Here is a 20,295-nt window from a genome sequence, read left to right as displayed (position 1 = left end):
CTCTCTCTCTCTCTCTCTCTCTCTCTCTCTGTCTCTCTGTCTCTCTGTCTCTCTGTCTCGCTCTCTGTCTCTGTCTCTGTATCTGTCTCGCTCTCTCTCTCTGTCTAGCTCTCTCTGTCTAGCTCTCTCTGTCTCTTTCTCTTCCTCCTTCCCTCCCCCTACCCCTCCCATCTCTCCCCACCCCTCCCTTTGCTGTCGTCACCGCGCCGGGTCACGTGACTTTCGGCTCATGGCGGCTGTGATCGGAGGCTGCCTCGGGATACTCTAGCCCGGGGTGTGGGGTCTGTTGCATCCCTCCTCGGCCGCCTCTTCTCTGTACTCTCGCAGCCCAGTCGGCGGAGCGGGGATGGCGGAACGAGGCCTGGAACCATCGGCTGCCGCAGTGGCGACCTTGCCGGCTGAGGTGCGGGCGCAGCTGGCTGAGCTGGAGCTGGAGCTCTCGGAGGGTGAGGAGTTGGGGCCGGTGGCATAGAAGGAGGGAGCTGGGGAGGGCGGGTTGTGGAGGAGGAGGAGGCGTCTGTCCCGGGCTAGGGCCCCAGTTGGAGCCAGCGTGTTGGCCGCCCTACCCTGGAGGGCTTCCTCCCGGGGGATGGGTGACTGTCTCGGCTTCATTGTCTCCCCGAAGGGGCAGCGGCCACCGGAGGAGGAGGACAAGGAGAAGGAGGAGGGCGGCGAGGGGGAGGCTTCCTTCGGGCTCCGGCTTCCCCTTTTCTGCCCCCACCGCCGGCTCGAGACAAAGCTGCTGCCCTCCCCGCCCCCTCCCGTTGGGCCGAGATGTGGCTAAAGCCGCTGGCAGCTTTCCCTGGACTGCTAGGAGCAATCGCACTCCATCCGTCCCTGCTCTGAAATAGAATAAAGAGCGAACCCCAACACCCCAGGAGCAGCTTGTACAGGCGTCCCTCCTTCTCTTGTCCTCTGGGCGCCTCCAGAGTCCTGTCCGTTTGTCCATTCGGTGACAGCGTAGTGGGAGCTCCTTCCCTCTAATGTCCCTTTTTGCCAAGGTCCCCCCAGGTGCGTGCCTGGCTGTAAGGGGGGGTTTCCCCATCTCCAGGCTCCACTCCGTTTGCACCCTTGCCGACGCTGGGGATCTTCAGCTTGTCACCTCCTTCCTTGGCCCCCTGAAAGAGCAGAGAAGAAGAAGCCTGGGGTCTAATTTGAGGGTCGGGGAGACTTCGAACCTCCCCCCCCACACACACACACAGCACAAAAATGAGCGCCTCGGACACAATGAGAGAACAACACAGTGCTGGCTGTGTGTGTTGTGTGCGTGTGAGGAGCTTGTGGTACAGTTGGGATTAATTCCCTGTAAAGTTCCTGTTTGTATCCGAAGCTCTCAAGGGACAAAACTAGCATTTTTTCCTTTGTTGTACACATCATTGCTTCAGTGGTGTCTTAGGATCAGGGTGTTCTCATCTCGTTCCCTTGTGATCCATGGGCCTCTAGAATTTTAGCTTTCTGGAACTAAATGCTGCCTAATTGGAATTGATGAAGGCGGCACATTCCTAAGAGAAGAGTCCAGCTTTTTACTTTTGAAAGAACTGTATATGAAATGGAAAAAAATAGGAAAAGGCATATTAGATAGAGAAGGCCGTTTAAGCACCGGACAACCAGCTGAAAACACCTCTTCTAGTCTATCTAGAAGAAAATCTTCCATGGGGATTTGTGAAGCCCTGGGAAAAGTATGACATCTGAGTGTATTGTGTATCCAACAAAACATCTATTAAGTACCTCCTCTCCCGATTTGCCAGGTGTGCTTGGAGAGAGGCACAAAGTACCTTCCCCTCTTGATTATTTCCAGTTTGTCCTATATATATGTATATATGTACACACACACACACACACACACACACACACACACACACACACATCTTGTTTGGACATAGTTGTCAGCATGTGATTTCCCACAGTACATTTTAAACTCCTCAACTGCCGAAACTTTTTTCTTTTTCCAGTTCTTTGTGTCCACAATACTTAACATAGTGCCTGGCACACAGTAGGTATTTAATAAATGCTTCTTGATTAAAAGCCTGGAGATGAAGTTTGGTCAGATAGTTTTGAAATTATTCTACTTGTTTCACTGAAATGAATAGTGTAGTTCTATGGGACATTTATATTTGGGGATGCTTTCATGTACTTTTCCATGTGGACACTGAATTGCAGGGGTTAATTAATGGCCAATGATAGTTTCTTAGACATAAATTTTCCCTTGAAAATATTCTCAAAACAAGTGGATTTGTTGGCTATCTATACAGCATATGAGAAATCTCACTTTCCCCACATAATTTTGTTGCGAAACCAAATTATATTTCAGTATTTCAAGGATATATAGGTTTCATTAGTGGGGGTGCAGTTGACATGAGTTGTTAAGATTGAAGCTCTTTACCCCAATCAAAGTAGGTGTTTTCATGGTTTCTGTTATTGAACAGTTGATTGCTTTTCTCTTAGCTTCTGTTCTATTGATCCTCCCTCTCCAAAGTTATCAAGATTGTTCCTTAGACTATCAATAAACAGACCTTCTGTAGGCCCTAAACATCTTTCCATTCTGGTAAGATCTGCCAGAGCTTATGCTGTTCCCATATCATCTTGGATAAGTGTAATTTTTCACTTTATAGTGAAGCATTGAAGTAGAGTTTGGGGAATTCAGTGGTAGCCGATTTCAAGTTTGACTTTGAAATTGACTTCATTTTGTAGCATCTTAAAATAGAATTTGAGTTAAAGAAAAATTTAGAGATTATTCCAGTCCCCTTAGTTTACAAATAAGGAAGAGAAGGATTGAATCATTTTGATCATTTTCACCAGATATTTGTGTTAATGTTTTTGTACAGAGGAAGGGAAATTCAGGATTCCTTTTCTTGTATATCCACTTTATGCTCAATCTAGTTCTCTTGATTACTGTTTACATTGTGTTTCTAGTGATGATTTTGAATAACTTCTTCGAAAACTCACAGCTTGATTAGCTCATCCCTCTCCTTTTTCAAAAAGTGTGAATAGTTTAACAAACTGTGAATTCTTAGACTAAATTATTTTTAATGACTTTAGCTGAACAGTTTGCTTTCTTAAGGCATCTTATGGGGTAGGAAATGGTTAATGGGTGATTTTTTTTTTGTTGTTGCCATTTTGATCTTTTTTTAGCTTATTTCTAGTGAGTGGAGATTGTTTCATTCTTTGTGTTTGTATTCTTTGTATGTTTCATTCTTTGTGTTTGTATTCTTTATAGTACAGTGCCTGACTGAGTGGGCTCTTAATAAATAGTTGCCTATTTATCGATTATGCCTTAGGTAACATTATGCCATAGTTATCCCAAATAGTATATCTTATGGCCATGGGGAACTGCTTCAAAGATAAAATTCTATATTTTCTACATATGTCAGTGTCGATCATAATTCTGAATTGAAGAAAATACATTGTGGAAATGTTATGATTAAAAGAACTCATCTCTAGTTTATCTTGCTTAAAATACCAATCATAGTTAGTATTGGGGATGGGAATTATTTCTAAGAAACATGAATTTAGTTTTTAGGAAAAAACCAACTAAATGCCTACATGATAATATTTCTTGTTATTTTCATCATATTTTGGAAGGACCACTTTTATTCTAGGAAAGATTCCTCTAATCTGTTTTTCCAAATTTCTTATGTTGATGTAGTGATCAGAGGAGCCTAGTTTCTGAAGTGGATAGAATGCTGGGCCTGAGGTCAGGAAGATTTGACTTCAAGCCTGCTTCAGACACTTAGTAGCTGTGTGACCCTGGGCAAGTCACTCAATCACTTTTTGCCTCAGTTTCCTCAACTGTAAAATGAGGATAACAACACTACCTCTCTTCCAAAGGTAGTTATTGAAGATCAAATGAGACAGTCATTGTAAAGCACTTAGCACAGTGCCTGGCATGTAGTAGGCGCTATAGAAATGCTTATTACCTTCCCTTCCTTTCCAGTGAGGCTTCTTTGGTACCCTTGATTTCTTATTATATCCCAATTAGATTATTTGGATGATATTCTAATTTGTTTTCCTCCCTAAAGTTTCTTCCCCCATCCCAACCACACAGTCACAAAGTGACTTTCTAAAATAAAGGTCTGACCATGTCTCTGCTACAAAATAAATTCCAATCTCCAGGATGGAGTATAAATCACTTTGGCATTAAAACTCTTCAAAAACCTGGTCCATAGCCCCACCTTTCTAACTGTACTATTTACACAGTACTTTCCTCCATTTAGTCTGTGGTCTAATCAAACTGGTCTTTATGCAGCACTTTAACATCTCACTTTTTACTTACTGGTTGTGTTCTGTGCCTGGGATGTATTCCCTCCTCACTTCTTTTTGCCTCTAAGGACTCATTGTATCCTTCAATACTCTGTTCAGGGTGTTGCCTTCTGTGAAGCCTTTCCTTAGGGACCTGGATGCCCTCCTCCATAAAAATAACTTTGGGTTTATTTTGTAGATATTAACTTCTGTACACAAATGTTGTAATTCCCTGATGCTTCTTGTTTCCCTATGCTTCTTGAGGGCAGGAGACATCTCCTTTTTTCTTATTTAAACTCCAGCACCTAGCACAGTGCGTGTAGTATAGTAGAAATTTAATTAAATGCTACTTGATTGATTAATTTTAGGATCTGCTGAAGCATGTCTTGATTTCATATAGAATGGTGTATGCCATGACAATTTTCTGGAATAGATTTTCAACTTAGACTTTAACCATTGCTTAAGTCAACAGAATGGTTAAATATCAAGCATATGTCTCATTATTTGCTGCAGAGTGTGTAATCTAGTCATATGATATTTAGTTTGTTTTAGACAGTTGACTGACTGGGTTTGGTGGGAGAGGTCTGGTCATTCCTTTTGTACCCAAAGCCAAGGCTGCCATTGTAAAGGCTGAGAGCTAAGAAATAGTCTGATTGAGCTTTTCTTAGATGAAAGATAACAGAAACAGGTATGAATTGAATGCAAATGTTGTCTTTGGAAATGAGTTTAGAAATGTGACATTGTTCGCTGGTTGTTTTTGGCTCACCGTGATGCCCCTGTGGCATGAACTTTGGTTTGGTTTGAGGTCTCTGAATTTATTTAGTTGTTTTCTCTGCCTTTTCTTGTCCTGTTTTCTCAGTCTAGAGTAGTCATATTCACATTATGTAGTACTAGTGATAAAAGTTGTTTGGAATACATCTGCTGTCATCTTTTGATTTAAAAATCTTTGGAATTATGACCCAGATTACAGAGAGATTGATTGATTGATTTTGAGTAAGAGAATTTAGTTTTGACTCCAAGGCCTGCTGAGCATCTTTTTTTAACTATAAGGAAGGACTTTCCAAACATTTGCTAACCACACCTGAGAAGAGGTTACTTTTTAATTTCTGATAAAGATAAGAACTTGAACAATGGACATGTTTCCCACTCTGAAAAGCCTATGTAACTGTAAAGTCTCAATTTAGCAAATAAATAAACAAAACAATAATTTGAGAAAATACTTAGATACTGATGAGTCTATCATCTCCTTGATGTGGATCCTTTCTCTCCATTTCTGCTTTTTCAGTCTGTGACATTCATGACTATGCCTCTCTCAAATTCTTCCAGAGAATATTTTCCAAGTGGGTCTCTAATGTTATGCTAGTATCCACAAAATTCTTTGGTTGTAATCTTTTCTTTCCTGCTCTTGTTACATTACAAGTTCATCTCCTTTTTCCAATCATACATATTCTTGAGATGTTTTATTATTTTGTTGTTCTTTAGTCATTTTTCAGGCCCATTTAACTTTTGTCTTACCTGTGGTTTCTGTGATTATGTGTTCTGTGATACTGGAATAGGAGGTATGTATTTATGATGTTTAAGGTATGTTTTAGATGTTTAAAAGATTTGGTTTGGAAGCAGGCAGGAAGCAGTATCTTGAGATCTTTGAATAGAATCTGCTAAGTATATATAGGGTGTCTACCTAATTACTGGAGGTTTTCCTTATAATAATAATTGACATTTATATAGTACTTAAAGTTTTGAAGCATTGTACATGTATTATGTCATTTGGACTTCACAGCACCCCTGTGGTATAGATTCTACAGACTTGGCCCCATTTTACAGATGAAGGGAGGCAGAGGTGAAATAACTATTAAGTTTTTGAGGTAGTAAACCTCAGTCTTCAAAATTCCAAGTCTAATACTGCCAAAACTGCTTCACAAAAAGAATTTACTCTCTGCCTTTTTATATTATGTCAGTGTGAGACTTAGACTTTGTATGTTTTCTCTGACTTTCTTACTTACACTGGCCCACCTCCTTTTCCAATTGTATGTCTCCTGGATATCTTTTTTGCTCCTCCTTTCATTTATTGTAGGGAATTTCCTGCAGCCTATTTATGGCTTCTGATGTAAGACAGGTAGTGATTTACTCATTGAAGAGTTAAGAACATTGAGCTAGGAAAACCATCCCTAGTTTTCTAGCAAGTAAGTTGAAAGCAGAGGCAGATTCCCTGGATTCTCTTACAATATTCTATAATTATGATCAGGGTGATTCTTTGTGTTGTCCTTTAGATTTGGAAAGACCTAAATAATATCAGTCTGTCTTCAATAGAATCTGAGCCATCCTTTTTAAAGAGGGAAGCCTTTAATGTAGGGTTGAGTTAGGCTTCCTTTGGGAAGATTCTGTCACTATCTTGAGGCTTAGAGGAAAATTATAGAATTATATTCATTTTTAATTGATAGATCTAGGGTAATGGAGATTAAATTCATTAATTAAAATCAATCCAGTTTATATAGTTATGAAAGTAAAGAGGACAGGTGTATAGTAAGATAGATTTAGAGGAAATCAGACCATAGGAGAAAAGTTTTTTTCAGTTGAAAATGCCATATAGCCCTGTCGAGCTATCAGATATATCCTCATTATGTACCTGTAGCTGTGGGAAAGATAACTGATAGTTCTGTGGACTGATTAGTGGGTTGACTTTGTTATGACATCTTCTTAGAACTGGAAAATCTTTTTTTTAAAGAAAAGTTTTCTCTCTTACTATTTTTTCCTTGAACTTGTCCTACTGTAATCTGTGGTAGGCGTTATGATGCATAAACTAGCTATGTAAAATACAGAACATGTACATTCTTGTACATTGCTGTGGGTGTGCCCTTAAAAGCTTTTTTCCCTGAATATAGGTGAAATGCTGTATGGGTTCATTATCTGTGTGTGTGTGTGTGTGTGTGTGTGTGTGTGTGTGTTTTAAATTTAAAGCCTCATTTCACCTTCAATGATTCTTACTGGTATTTAGCAACTTTTATTTTCTTCCCATTTACACAGTACAGAACATTTGTGAATCTGAGTACAATTGCATGTGATCCAGAGCAGGAAAGTAGACCTGAATGGCCAGACCTTCCTGAGTCTGTAGATATAGGATGAGGGCCCGGGGTAAGCGTTGCCACTTTGGACCAGGAATAGTTGAATTCAGTTTATAAAGATAATGAGGAATATAAGTCAGTAGACTTAGAGCACATCAGGGAGAACACAACTCCTATAATGGACACAAAAAGCCCATAGATAACAACTGGTAGGGTGATTAAAATGAAATAACCTTGACAGGAAGAGACTCTCTTGTTCAAATACTTCTCTTCTTCTAGGTCAAACACTGTACACAGCTATATCCTCCCTTTTTCCTTTTCACTACACTATATTCTATATCATTTAAAATAACATCTCTTTTAAATCACAGCTCAGGGGTTACCTGGACTGAGTTAGAGGGGGCCAGTGCCTCCTTAATGGGCCAGTGTGAGGAAGGCCAATTAAAGGAAAGTCTAAGCTGATAAGGAAAGGGAGACCATCTGGTTTATGGGGGGGTGCTGGAGAGAGTTTTTCATCAGTTCTGAAGAAACCATCATTACTTCTGCTGTAGTAAGATAAAAAATAGAGTGGGCTAATAGGGCCTACTCATGAGAACATATAATGTCATTGAGCTCAGAAACATCTATAGGTACACATTAAATTCATGTCTCATGCTATAGATTGTAAGACATATGTTCTTTTAAACAAATGCATCAGATTTTTTGTTTCCAAATGGGTATCATTCCCTTCATAGCCATTTAGGCAAAGTAGGTGATCCCACAATGCTGTAGTTTGTTAAAAGATTTTTAAGTTCTTCTCTTGGAATTATCTTAATAATTTTCATGGCCCTCGTGAATATTTCATTGTGCCAAATCCTTTTCCTTTGAAGACAGATTTGATTTTTTGGAAATAGCTGAAAATCATTCAGAGTCAAATTTGGTGAGACAAGATGATAAAGTTGGGTAATACTGATTTTTCCTCAAAATAAAGTGTGACTAAAAAAAGAAGACTGAATATCTTTTATGACTCATATACTTACTCCCAAGTTAGTTGCAAAGGAGGAGTTCCAGAAATGTTCTGAATTTTGGAAGCTCATTAGACAAATGCTCAGCTTCCCACAGTAATTATTTTGAGGTATAATGTTGATTTGGATATATTTTAATTCTCAATACTTTACAGAAATAGCTAGTCAAATATTTCCTTGAAATATTTAGAAAAATTTGAAAATGTTCAGAGGTGGGTGGAGGGGAGAAGATTAGCTGAGATGGTTCAGTGGATAGAGAGCTAGACCTGGAGACTGGAGGTGCCGGATCCAAATCTGGCCTCAGGAACCTCCTAGCTCTATGACTCTTGGGCAAGTCACTTGACACCCATTGCCTAGCTCAGTAATGGCAAATCTATGGCATGGGTGCCAAAGATGGCATGTAGAGTGCTCTCTGTGGGCACAAGGCTGCCCTCCCCATACCCCCACCCCAGTTTGTTACTAGAAAGGCAGAGGGACTCGGGCAGAGCTGCTCCTTCTGACATTTTTTTACATCCCTTGCCCCTCTGCCCAGCAGTCCAATGGGAGCTCACAGGGGTAAGGTGGGTGACTCACAGGTGGCAGAGCTGGAGGAGAGGGGAGTGCTCAGACCCTTCCCTCCTCCTCTTCACTTGAACTGAGGATATTCCTCACTTTACCCACCCCTCCACCCACAGCCTACTGGGAGCACTTTCTCCGCTGCCCAGCACTCAGTCTCCATGGGAGTAGGGTAGCACATGACTTGGTTGCGGGGGGAGGCAGCACTTTGTCTCTAAAAGATTTGCCATCATTGACCTAGCCCTTACTTCTCTTCTCTGCCTTGGAACCAATACTTAATATGGAAGGTATGAGTTAAAAAAAAAATTAGCTGTTTGCCTGGGTTTACCCATCCCTTTGCTTCCCAGTTGTATTTCTTCTTCAATTGGAGGCTGAAGCCATTGGCCAAAAGTAGTAGTCAGTCTTTGAATCTTATGTGGATTTTAATTACCTTTGCTTTTCTTGTGTTTTATTAATATAATTAACCCATAAAAAGGTCATAAACTAGAATGCCTCCAGGTTAATCCTGGCCTGTAAACCTGCAATGCAAACCTGACAGAACCCCCAATAAGTATTCAGTCAGTCAATATTTTTTAAGCACATATGTTGTGGAGGGCACTGTGCCATAGCACTTGGTATAGGATACAGAAAATAGCAAAAAATGGATCCTGCTTTTTTAAGGACCTCACTAATCGGGGAACCACCATGGAAACAGATAAACACATAGCAAACTCTAGACAGGATAAATAGGAACCAATTAACATCAGGCACTAGGATTAAGAGGGATTGGGGGGCAGCTGGATGGCTCAGTGGATAGAGCACCAAGCCTGGAATCAGGAGGACTTCAGACACCTCCTCCCTGTGTGACTCTGAAAAATCCCCATTGCCTAACCCTTACTGCTCTTCTGCCAGGGAACTGATCCTTGGCGTTAATTCTAAGACAGAAGGTAGGAGTTTTTGTAAAACAACCAGAAGGCCAGTGTCACTGGACCTTACGGGATATATTGGGGAGTAAAGTGTGAGAAGACTAGAAAGGTAGAAGGAGGCCTTTGGATTTGCTCCTGGAGGCCATAGGAAACCAATGGAGTTTAGTGAGTAGGGGAGTGACCCTCCTTTTAGGAAAATCACTTTAGTAGCTGAATAGAGGATAGAGGCAAGCAGACCTACCTGCAGTGCTTACTAATGTTGCTGTTTGTTTTGTCACTGAATCATGGTCTGATTCTTTTTCTTTCTTTCTTTTGTTTAAATGGTAGCCGAAGAGTTTTTATTTTATCTTAGAGGTAACAGAGCACCAATAAAAAGCTCCTGGGTCTCAGAGAGTCAAAATTGAAACTATTGCACAAGTGATATATTGTTTTGATGGTAAAAAATAAGACACTACCCCCACCAATTTAATCATATCCTATAAACATCCTTCCTTCCTTCCTTCCTTCCTTCCTTCCTTCCTTCCTTCCTTCTATCCATCTTAGAATCAATACTGTGTATTGGTTCTAAGGCAGAAGAGCAGTACGGGCTAAGCAAAGAGGGTTATGTAACTTTCCCAGGGTCACACAGCTAGGAAATATCTGAGGTTGTATTTGAACCCAGGACCTCCTGTCTCTGGGCCTGGTTTTCTATCCACTGAGCTATCCAGCTACCACCACTTATATTTCTTGATGGAAGTTTAGGATAAAGATGCAAGCCCTTCATAGTTTTTGTCCCCGCCCCCCACCCCCACCCCATCCCTTCAGTTCATTAATAATCTTATCTTTAGGAAATACATAATTGAAAATGAAATAGTCCTTGCTTTCAAGGAGGTGGCAAGGTGGTGCAGTGGATAGAGCACCAGACCTCAAAAGCTGACTTCAAATTTGACCTCAAACACTTACTAGCTATGGGAACCTGGGTAAGTCATTCACTTGATCTCTAAAATGGGGATTGTACCTATTTCTTTTTTTTTTTTAAACCCTTACCTTCTGTTTTGGAGTCAATATTGTGTATTGGCTCCAAGGCAGAAGAGTGATAAGGGCTAGGCAATGGGGGTCAAGTGACTTGCCCAGGGTCACACAGCTGGGAAGTGTCTGAGGTCACATTTGAACCCAGGACCTCCTGCCTCTAGGCCTGGCTCTCAATCCACTAAGCTGTCCCTGATAGCACCTATTTCTGAGGGCTGTTTTGAGGATCAATAAGACAATAATTGTAAAGCACTTTAACACAGTGCCTGGCACATAATAAGTGCTTATAGACAGTCAGTTCCCATCATTTGCACTGTTAAGTTTAGTGAAGTTGCCATAAACACTGAATTAGCAAACTCTGAACCATTGCTTCTAGGGTAAAATACAGGGTTAGGTTCCCAAGAGCCTTTGATCCCCACATTTGTTTTAGTACTTTCCTGAGCAGCCTTATGAACACATTGATGAATTTCCTTCTTTTTTTGGATGTTCATTAAAGTTGAACTCATTATAACTCATGCCTGAATGATCCTTATCTAATACATGTATTTTCCCTCTAAGACACACCACAGCCTTCTTGTGCTTAGGAATAGTAGATGACACTTCAGCATTATGCTTGGGGGTCATTTTTAACAGTGAAATCACTAACAAAAAGCACAGAAATGCAAAAAATGTGGCACTAAATAGTCTCCAAAAAGGATGTTCATTTATTATAGGAGAGCTGAGGGGAGGGCAGGACACTGACCTGTTTGACCTCAGCCAGGAATGTGGACATTAGGTGACTCAAATTTTTCAATGTCTGTCCACAAATGATCTCCAGAGTGTCACTAGTATTGATTGTGGGCATACAAATAAATTTTAGCAAGTAGATGGATTTGAAAATGCAGATTCTTTGAATATCGAAGATTGACAACTAAGGTTGTTTTCTTAAAAGGTGCTTACATTCTTTTAGTGGAGATGATGAGTGTACATATGTGTGTATATATACATATACATATATATATACATATATATATATATATATGAATGATAAAAATAAGATTTGAGAGGAGACACTAGCAGCGGGAGCTGGTGGGGTTTAGAAAGAGATTCATATAAAACAGTGATTCCCAAAGTGTGTGCCACTGCCCCCTGGTGGGTGCTGCAGCGATCCAGGGGGTGCGGTGATGGCCACAGATGCATTTATCTTTCCTATTAATTGCTATTAAAATTAAAAAAAAAATTAATTTCCAGGGGGCTAAGTTAACTTTTTTTTTGGAAAGGGGGCGGTAGGCCAAAAAAGTTTGGGAATCACTGATATAAACTGTAACATTTGAGCTGTATTTTGAGATAAATCAGGGGTTGTAAACTGGAGGTGAAGAGGGAGTAATTCCGGGCACAGGAGGCCACCAGTGAANTATATATATATATATATATATATATATATATATATGAATGATAAAAATAAGATTTGAGAGGAGACACTAGCAGCGGGAGCTGGTGGGGTTTAGAAAGAGATTCATATAAAACAGTGATTCCCAAAGTGTGTGCCACTGCCCCCTGGTGGGTGCTGCAGCGATCCAGGGGGTGCGGTGATGGCCACAGATGCATTTATCTTTCCTATTAATTGCTATTAAAATTAAAAAAAAAATTAATTTCCAGGGGGCTAAGTTAACTTTTTTTTTGGAAAGGGGGCGGTAGGCCAAAAAAGTTTGGGAATCACTGATATAAACTGTAACATTTGAGCTGTATTTTGAGATAAATCAGGGGTTGTAAACTGGAGGTGAAGAGGGAGTAATTCCGGGCACAGGAGGCCACCAGTGAAGAGGCTCAGAGATAGGAGATGGAGCATTGTTTAAGAGGAACAGGAAGAAGGCCATTTTTACTGGACTGAAAAATGTATGAAACATTGTAACATAAAATGAGGTTGAAAATAGAAGTTGGAACCAGGCTGTGCATGGCCTTAAATGCCATACAAAGTAGTTGGCATTTTACCCGAGAGATTCCTGGGAGCCATTGTTGTTTATTGATCAGGACCTGATTAAACTTTTGATTAAGGACAATTGCTTTGGTGCCTGTGGCTGTATAAGAGGATGGCTATTGCACTGACCAAGTGAGGGGTGGTTAGCTTAGCTGAATAAAGCACAGTAATGGGGGAACTTAGATGAAGGATGCTATGGGGTAGACCCAACAACTGCTGGATTTGATCTTTGCATTTAGAGAATGTTATGAGTCTGGATATCGCTGAAGTTGTGAACCTGGGGGGCCTAAGAGGATGCTGTTGGCCAGAAATAGGGAATTTTTGAAGATGGTGAGTGTTAGGGGAATTCTCATGAGTTCTGTTTCAGACATGTTGAGTTTCAGATGCCTTTAGGACATTTGTCAGTCAGTCACGACTTATTCATGTACTAAACTCTGGGGAAAGGCAAAAGAATAGCCCATGTCCTCAAGTATACTGGATATTTGGGAAGTAATCCCCAGAGGAAAGGCTTTCTCTGTAGAAGGTGAGATTTTAGGCGGCACTTGAAGGAAGCTAGAGAAACCAAAAGATAAAGATGAGGAAGGAAAGCATTCCAGACATGTTGAGACAGTCAGGGAAAATGCCTTGAGCTGAGAGATGGAATGTCTTGTTTGAGGAATAGCCAGGAGGCTAGTGTCACTGGATTGAAGGGGGTAGGTGGGGAATGAGGGTCCTGAACGCCCAGACAGTGGACATGAGAATGGAGAGAAACTTCTGACAGGCTAACCAACCAGCAGGCTGTTTCAGTATTCCAGGTGTGAAGTAATAAGGTCTTTGTAACTTGTAACAGGTCATTGGCAGTTTTTGAGAGACCTTGGCAACAGATTGTAGGGGGTGAGATAGAGAAGAATCAAGGTGACACGTAGGCTGTAAGCTTAATGGGAGGAACAGCAGTGCCCTTGATAATAACAAGGAAGTTCAGAAGAGGGAAAGCTCAGGAGACCAGTTTGGGACTCATTGAGCTTAGGATGTCTCCTAGACAGTCTAAGATATCTAAAAGTTAGTTGGCTATGATGCCTTCCCTTTGTCAGTGATCTTCTATTTGTCCTGTCTGGGGCTTACTCGGTATATATTGGTTTGCATGCAGTCTCTCCCATCTGATTGTGGACTCCTTGAGGGCAAGGACTGTCTTTTGACTTTTTATTTTCTGAACCTTTGTCTTCCATCTTAGGATCAATACTTTCTATTGGTTTTCAAGGTAGAAGAGTGGTAAGGGCTTAGGCAATAGGGGTTAAATGACATGCCCGAGGTCGCACAGATAGTAAGTGTCTGAGGTCAAATTTGAACCCAAGTTCTCCCAACACCAAGTCTAGTTCTCTATTCACTGAGCCACCTGGCTGCCCCTTTTGTCTCTTTTGACATCCCTAGTGCTTAGCAAAATAGGCACTTAATAAATCTGTTTTTGATTGATTGGAATGAGAAGCTAGAGATCAGCAGAGAGGTTAGGTGGATTTGAGAATCATCAGAATGGAGATGATCATTAAACTGATGAAACTTATGAAATCACCAAGTGAAATAGTATAGAGCAGGGGTCGGCAACGTATGGCTCTCGAGCCATATCTGGCTCTTTTGAGGGCCAGATATGGCTTTTTCTGCAGGAGCCATAAAGTCAATTTTTTTTCAGGCGCTGTTACAGGAGCGCGCACTGTGAGCACTGCACAGCTCTCACGAAATTACATTTAAAAAAATGTGGCGTTTATGGCTCTCATGGCCAAAAAGGTTGCCGACCCCTACTATAGAGGTACTTGCAAATAAGCAGTTGGGGAGAAGCACAACTGGAACTCAGGGGAAAGAGTAGGCCTAGATTTGAAGGTTTGGGAGACATCCACATAGAAGAGCTAATGATGGATCAGAGTGGAGGAGGTCACCATGGGGAAGAATGCTGAGAGGGGAGAGAACAGGGCCGATGACAAAGCCTTGGAGGCCACATTTAGGAGGGTAGGAAAAGAAAACTGATAAAAAGAATGTTCAGACAGATAAGAGAACCAGGAGAAAATAGTATAATAAAAACCCAGAAAAGGACACATTACCATGCTGCAAAGAAGTCTAGAGGGATGAGGACTGTGAAAAAATGAACAGATGTGGCAATTTGGTAACTTTGGAGAAAGCAGTTTCAGTTGAATGGTGATGCTTAAAGCCATATAACAAAAGTTTGAGGAGTCAGTGAGAGGAAAGGAGGTTAAGATGACTACTATTGAAAGCAATTTTTAGGAATTTGCCTTTTTGTTGTTTGTCATTCTTTTTCCAAGACGACCAACAATCTTGACTCAAGTGTGAGTTAGGCTTAGTGTCAGGCTCATTTTCTCTTCCAGTCATCAAAGTCAATGGCAAGACAGAAGCTAGGACACTTGATGATGACTTTGATGTCTTTGATGTCTGACCGAGCTCTAAGCACTCCACAGCACCTAGTTTAGCCATCTTGGAACTAATTGTTCTTATTCACCCATTTCACCAGGGGGCGTTTTTACATGCTTGGGGTAGACATCTACCTGACTCACTAAGGGGTTTGAGGTCTTCAGTTACCTTCAACCTGATTTAGCCCATCTGCTAAGACAGTTTTGCTGGGGTGTGGCCATTAGACATGCTACAGCTTCTTGGAGCTACAAGCATGAGTTTAAGTAAGAGGTGGACAATGTAAAAAATAAAATTAATATAAAAGGATAGTTTTAAAAATACTATGGTTTTAAAAGATTTATTGGTAGCCATTAGAAAATAAAGCCACTGTGCCATGCTAGCTAAATCAGTTTAAAAGACCTGCCATTACCTGCTGCCACCATGCTGCTTCAGGAGAAAAAGAGGAAGTGCAAGTCCATCTACTCAATTTTATCCTCTTGTCTATGTCATTATGTAACTGTCTGTTATCATGCAAGACAGGAAGCCAATGGGCTCATGGGAAATGTAGTTCAAGGACCCCCAAACTTCCAATAATACATTCCCCCCTTTGATCCTCTTGGGGAGACCAGTTTCCCCAAAAGGATCATGAAAACATAACTAACTTATAAATTACAGAAATTTGGGGATAGAAGAAAAGAGGAGAAAACCAATGATCCAGTGATTGCTAGGCACATTGACAAAAAGCCAATTAGGGGCAGTCTCCTTCAGCATAAGAGTGTACATTCAATCCCCCATAGTTCAATCAACTGCACTCCAAAGTTCATTCTGGATTTTCTTGATGCAGTGTAGGTTTATTCAGGCATCTTCATGGTGCCTTCTTCAAACAGGTTCGTTGTCTGGATTCTGGGAGGTAGCAAGTTTCTTATCCTAAAATTATTCTCAAAAGAATTTAAACTTTACATTATACATTATAATACATACATACCCCCTTGAGGAAAATTAATAACACATACTCCTCTGAAGAAGACCAACACTCAGATCAGCTAAGGATACATGGCTAAGTTATGGGGGGTATGAGTCAATTATCCAAAGAAATCCAAAAAAACAAAACAAAAAAAAAACCAAAGAAAAAATAATTTGTGGATGAAATATAAAAAGTCAAAGCCTTATGTGTAAACATGTAAGTAAAGGAAAAATAAAACTTAAAACAGATCCTTAAATCAAGACCCAATTAAAGTGATTTATGTAATTATGTACTTACCCATTTAGTAGCCATGTCTAGAGAAAATTCCCATGCTATAAGAGAGTAAAAAGGACTAAATTTTTGTGAGAAAGGGTAGTGTCATTCCCTGGTCTGATTTGCCTTCACTCTCAGTGATAGGGAAAGCCAGAATGATAGCCAACCTTTGGTACTTGATTAGGATGTAGCTCAGGGAAGTCTGACCTCTAACATGTGTCAGAACAGCTGCAACCCCGAACCCCAAAAACTAGGTTCAGGTTCTTCAGTATTGGCTTAGAAAGTTCCATCAGTCCTACCTGGATTGGTTTGGTCTTTTTTGACCTTGTGCTTCTAGGCACTGTGCAGTTTCTCATCAATCCCGCCAGGATTGGTTTGTCTCCTTGACCTTGTGGCTCTTTTGTTCCTTTCTCCTGGAATCAGACAGAATCATTAATCACAGTCTCATAATATTTATCAATTCATGGCAGGTTTCATAGACTAAAGCTTTTTTTGAGTATGCATTAATATTATAGCAAATATATTTATATTAAACTTATATTACTGCAAAAATAAAAAAAGATTAATATTGATAATGTGTTCAAGTGCAAAAATGAGAGAAAAAAGAAACTCAAATACTGTATTGCACATACAAGGGAAAAGAGTAAAAATAAAAGAATGTTTAAAAATCAAAAATATATAGCTTAGAATCATTGAAAGGTTTTTTCACCCCAAAATGAGATCCATTCCTTTTAAACTTTCCCATGAACTCCTGTGAGTACAAATGGCTTTTACAAAATAGCAGATTTATAATGCACATTCAAATAAAGTACTAAAATTATAATAACACATTTAATGACAAAGCAAACAATCCATTATCATATAGGATTCACATGAATTTTCTATATAACCACTTGCTAGGAAAGGAACTTTTAAAAGTCTGGAGGTAAAATTATTATGCCTCCTCAGACTCCACTGTTTGTTTGTTTTTAAGTCTCTGTATATTATTGTATTTAATTTTGCTGTTTTAAGGTCATATATTAATCTTGCCTGAGATTCGGGGGAAAAATTCATCTCCCTACAACTGATGGCCTTCCTAGACTATAAACTATATCCAATTTGGGATTCCTCTACACTATGCTCAGTGCAGAATTCTCCCTCACTATGGGAGATCCCAGGGTTCAGATAAAAGGAACTTGAATGGATAGAAACCCTGCCTGGGTTGAGCTGGGGACCTGAGCAACATTTTGGTGATAGGCTGACTACTTACTCTACCCTCTTTTACATTTCTCTACTCTCACTCTTTCCACCTTTTTGTAAATAAAGCTACTGAAAGTCAATTTGACTTGAGGTATAATAGTTTCAAATCAGCAACCACAGTATTATCTTAGAATTCTCATATATTTAGTCAAACCCTTAACTTTAATTCCTTACACCAGAGATCCCTTCCCTTGTTATATATCCCAGAGAAATCAAAGACAGAAAGATTCCAAATACACCAACATATTTGTAACTAATTTTTTTTATTTTTCAGTTAACAAACATTTATTTTCTCTCCCTCCCACTTACCTGAAAAATAGATATGTACAGTTAAATAAAATAAATTCTCATATTGGCAATGTTAAACAATATATCTCATTCTGCATACTTAGTCCATTATCTTCTCTTGGGAGGTGTGGGTGACATTCTTCATGATCTGTCTGCCCTCTGAAATCATGGTTGATCATAGTGTTGATTTCAGAGTTCTTTAGTCTTTCAAAATGGTTCATTTTATAATGTTATTGTCTTTGTATATTTTCCTCCTGCTTCTGCTTACTTCACTCTGTGTCTGTTCATTTGAGGCTTCTTAGGTTTCTCTGAAGCTCCCTTTCATAATTTTTTATAGCAAAATAGTATTCTGTCACATTCATTTACCATAATATGCTCAGCCATTCCTCAATTGATGAGTACTCCCTTCATTTTCTGTTTTTTTGTCATAACAAAAATAACTTTTTTTTTTTTATTTTTGCACATACAGGACTTTTTTCTCTTTAATTTCTTTGGGATTAGTACCGCCTTAGTAGTGGTATTGCCAAGTCAAAGGGTATATGGAGTTTAGCCACTTTATGGGCAAAATACCAAAATGTTTTTAGGAATGGCTGCACCAGTTCATAGCTCCATCATCACTGCATAAAAAGGACCTGTTTTCCCACAGCCCTTCTAGCATTTGTCTTTTTTCATTTTTGTCAGCCGTGGCAGTCTGATAAGTGTGAAGTAGAATCTCAGAGTTGCTTTGGTTTGCATTTGATAACAGTAGTAATAATAATAAAAGCTAGGATTTACATATTACTTTGAAGTTTAAAAGCACCTTGCAGATGTTTCATGTTATCCTCAAAGCAATTGCAAGATAGGTACTATGTTATCCCAATTTTTATAGATAAAGAAGGTGAAGCAAACAGAAGTTATGTGACTTGCTCAGAATCACTTAGCTAGTAAGTGCCCGAAGCCTGATTTGAACTCACATAGTAACCCAGCTGAATTTCCTGATTTGAAGTATTTTTTCACATAACTTTAGTTATTTGTAATTCCTTCCTGTGAGAATTATGTTTATCATTTATCAGTTACTAAATGATTCTAACGCAACTTAAAAAACAAACAACCTTACCCTTCATCAAATAATAAAGTCAAATATTGTATATTGGTTCCAAGGTAGAGTGGTAACTACTAGGCAATGTGGGTTAAGTAACTTGCTCAGATTACAAAGCCATGAAGTCTAAGGTCATATTTGAACCCCGGACCCCCCATCTTCAGGCTGGCTCTCAATCCACTGAACTGCCTAGCTGCCCTTACAGCAACATTTTTTGATGTAGAAAAGTAGGATCTCATTGATTGGGAAATGACTAAATGAGTTGTAGTATATGAAAATAATAAAATATTTTTGTCTCTTAAGAAATGTAGAATATGATAACATAAGATGAACATAGAAAGAATGATCTGAACTGATGCAGGCTAAACTAGGTTGACCCTAACTAGAACAATGAAAATGAAAATGAATGTTATTTATTTGTAATGAATGGCCTTGACCTGGAGAAGAATTGATAAAGTGAATTTCCCTCTTTCATTTTACAGGCTATTGCATATATTATAGTCAAGTTTGTTCAATATATTGGTGGGTTTTGCTGTACCTTTTTTTTTCTTTTTTAATCTTTGTTGTTAGGGTGTGGGCAGTATATTTGGAAATGTATATTAGCACAAAAGGCATCAATAAAGATAAGAAAATATTTTAATCATATCTTTAATCATCTTTAATCATAATCCTACATAATCCTCAAAAAGCACCATATGTTTTAACCCCATGGATTTTTTCATATTCACTTTATTTTGGATTTCATTAGATATATGTATCTCTAAACGATCTCTTGAAATTCATAATTAGCTATCATACTACTGGCAGTTCTATTAGATCCTTTGAATTGTTGACATTCATCCTTCATTCTTCTTCTCTCTGCTTTAAAAATAAACATGGTAAATTTGAAGGAAAATAGATTGAATTCAAGACTTTATTGAGCTCCCTTCTCCCTCTACCCCTTGATACTTCTTTTTTCCCATTGGTGAATTCTTCCAAGAACTCCCATTCTGAGAGAAGGACCTAGACCAGTTATCCATCATTTTCTGAGCTTCCTCACTATACTTCCCCTCTCTCATTAGAATGTAAGGTCCTTGAGTTAAGAGATTGTGTTTCTTTTTGTTTGTTTTTTCATCCCCTTCACATTTAGTAAATGGTTATAGACTTTCTGGGCCCAGTGCTAGGTTTTGGGGATACAGAGATAAAAAACCAAAGTGATAGACCTTGCCTTCAAGGAGTTTATATTTTTTTAAATTAAGAATTGGTATTGTAATATTACCTTAATTTCAGAGAATCTTAAAAAAAATTTTGTTGCTGGGAGCAGCTGGGTGGCTCAGTGGGTTGAGAGCCAGGCCTAGAAATGGGAGGTCC

General features: G+C 39.5%; 1 protein-coding gene across 1 annotated transcript in view; it reads left to right on the top strand.

Annotated features, from left to right (window-relative positions):
* Nucleotides 1-247: 247 nt before the first annotated feature.
* Nucleotides 248-20,295, top strand: part of DIP2B (disco interacting protein 2 homolog B) — a 241,974-nt gene continuing 221,926 nt past the window's right edge. The window contains exon 1 of the mRNA XM_044679259.1: nt 248-446. Within this exon, the coding sequence (XP_044535194.1) occupies nt 347-446 (100 nt within the window). The 5' untranslated portion in view covers nt 248-346. The remainder of the gene's footprint in view (nt 447-20,295) is intronic.

This window comes from Gracilinanus agilis, chromosome 5 (assembly GCF_016433145.1).
Source record: "Gracilinanus agilis isolate LMUSP501 chromosome 5, AgileGrace, whole genome shotgun sequence".
NCBI classification, from domain to species: Eukaryota; Metazoa; Chordata; class Mammalia; order Didelphimorphia; family Didelphidae; genus Gracilinanus; species Gracilinanus agilis.
The sequence above is the reverse complement of the archived record's forward strand: the minus strand, read 5'-3'. Positions and strand labels throughout refer to the sequence as shown.